At 50.3% G+C, this 2,304-nt stretch overlaps 1 protein-coding gene across 1 annotated transcript in view; it reads right to left on the bottom strand.

Annotated features, from left to right (window-relative positions):
- Positions 1-243: 243 nt before the first annotated feature.
- The window catches only part of LOC106533767 (potassium voltage-gated channel subfamily KQT member 1), a gene marked incomplete at its 3' end in the record, with an annotated part of 12,380 nt that continues 10,319 nt past the window's right edge, over positions 244-2,304 (bottom strand). The window contains 1 exon segment of the mRNA XM_014030200.1: positions 244-894. Coding sequence (XP_013885654.1) covers positions 244-737 — 494 coding nt within the window.

The following is a 2,304-nucleotide window of genomic DNA, read 5'->3' as shown; positions in this document are numbered from 1 at the left end:
AGGATTATGTTTGCAGACAAGCAGTAGATCAAAAGTTTCAACAGGTCAAAGCCACTTCTCCTAAAGTACTGACAAAAGAACTAATACTGGAAGAAGGACTAAAGAAGAAGAGGTTATTAACAGAAAAGAACTGCAGAGACTTTGGCACCTGAGGTCAAACTCTACAGTTAAATGTAAAGATGTCTGTCAAATCAGTCTAAAATCAGCTGGAATGAGTAAACACAGAATTAGACAGGTACTCACACAAGGAAGTGGTAGAGGAAGCATTTCAATCCAGCAGGTCTTTCTAAAAAGTTGTAAACATCCCCCTGCATGCTCGTCTGAACGTAAGGACTCTGGAACTCCTTCTGATGATTGCGCAGCCAACTGGAGCGAGGAAGAGGAGGTGGGATTGGGGTGATGGAGGGCTGGTTGGGAACGATCTGCAGCACTGGGTCCTTGGTGTCAACAGGCGGACAGCAGGGAAAGCCTGATCCATTATTCACCAGAGAGGGGTCCAGTTCCTGCGACACGGGAGAGTAGTGGCCAAAGTCAGCCGCAGGGACTCGCAGGGCCACGCAGCCGGAGGTGGTCCCGGCAGAGGCTGCGAGGTCCATGTTGCGGTCCAGGCTGAGGCTGACACTCGTGCCGGCACATCCGTTGGGGCTGCATCGTATGAAGGAGCTCCTCATCCTGCTGCCGTAGTCGCGCTGTACGTGGCACGTCATGTGAAAGGAGCGTGCTCGTCTTTCGTCCATCTTCAGGATGGTCCCCTTCAGACACGGCCAACAGGGACTGTGGAGTCCTCGATGTTCTGACAAGGGTTCTGGAAGGAGGGAAAAGGCCAGCAGGAGCAGAGCTAGCTCCCAGCAGCAGAAAAGAGCATGCTTCGTTGGGCAGCACGTGTGTCCATACCTGCAGAGAGAAGACATGACCTGAGTCATCAGGACTGCACAGCTGAGAGTAGCCTCAGTCTCTGAGCTCAGACCACTTCTTATTTTAACGTCTGTCAAAAACTATCCCCAAACTAACCTTCAGCACATCATTCCAAAGTTTGAACATCTACAACAGGTTAGATATTATCTGGTAAAAACCTTTCCAAAGAACCCCACTTTAACAGATTTAATGAAGATCAAAAAGCTGAGAAGTTAGTTAGTTAGTTAGTTAGTTAGTTAGTTAGTTAGTTAGTTAGTCAGTCGGTCGGTCGGTCGGTCGGTCGGTCGGTCGGTCGGTCGGTCGGTCGGTCGGTCGGTCGGTAGGAAGGTAGGTGGGTAGTCAGTCAGTCAGTAGGTAGGTAGGAAGGTAGGTGGGTAGTCAGTCAGTCAGTAGGTAGGTAGGAAGGTAGGTGGGTAGGTAGGTAGTCAATCGGTAGGTAGGTAGTCAGTCAGTCAGTCGGTAGGTAGGTAGGTAGGTAGTCAATCAGTCAGTCAGTAGGTAGTCAGTCAGTCAGTCAGTAGGAAGGTAGGTAGATAGTTGGTCGGTCGGTAGGAAGGTAGGTAGATGGTCGGTCGGTAGGAAGGTAGGTAGATGGTCGGTCGGTAGGTAGGTAGGTAGTCAATCAGTCAGTCAGTAGGTAGTCAGTCAGTCAGTCAGTCAGTAAGTAGGAAGGTAGGTAGACAGTTGGTCGGTCGGTAGGAAGGTAGGTAGGTAGTCAGTCAGTCAGTCAGTAGGAAGGTAAGTAGGTAGGTAGAGAGTCGGTCGGTCAATAGGAGGGTAGGAAGATAGTTGGTCGGTCGGTAGGTAGGTAGTCAGTCAGTCAGTAGCTTGGTAGGCTGGTGGGTTGGTAGGTTGTTGGTAGGTAGGTAGTCAGTCAGTAGGTTGGTAGGTAGGTAGGTTGGTGGGTAGGTTGGTAGGTAGGTAGGTGGTCATCAGTAGGTAGGTAGTCAGTCAGTCAGTAGCTTGGTAGGCTGGTGGGTTGGTAGGTTATTGGTAGGTAGGTAGTCAGTCAGTAGGTCGGTCGGTCGGTCGGTGGGTAGGTAGGTAGGTAGGTAGATCATCAGTAGGTGGGTAGGTAGGTAGGTAGGTTGGTGGGTAGGTTGGTTAGGTAGGTAGGTAGGTAGGTAGGTAGTTAGGTAGGTAGGTAGGTAGGTAGGTAGGTAGGTAGGTAGGTAGGTAGGTAGGTCGTCAGTAGGTTGGTAGATAGGTAGGTAGGTAGGTCGTCAGTAGGTTGGTAGGTAGGTTGTCAGTAGGTTGGTAGGTAGGTAGGTCGTCAGTAGGTTGGTAGGTAGGTTGTCAGTAGGTTGGTAGGTAGGTAGGTCGTCAGTAGGTTGGTAGGTAGGTTGTCAGTAGGTTGGTAGGTAGGTAGGTCGTCAGTAGGTTGGTAGG

Source organism: Austrofundulus limnaeus, unplaced genomic scaffold (genome assembly GCF_001266775.1).
Source record: "Austrofundulus limnaeus strain Quisiro unplaced genomic scaffold, Austrofundulus_limnaeus-1.0 Scaffold1015, whole genome shotgun sequence".
Lineage (NCBI taxonomy): Eukaryota > Metazoa > Chordata > Actinopteri > Cyprinodontiformes > Rivulidae > Austrofundulus > Austrofundulus limnaeus.
The sequence above is the reverse complement of the archived record's forward strand: the minus strand, read 5'-3'. Positions and strand labels throughout refer to the sequence as shown.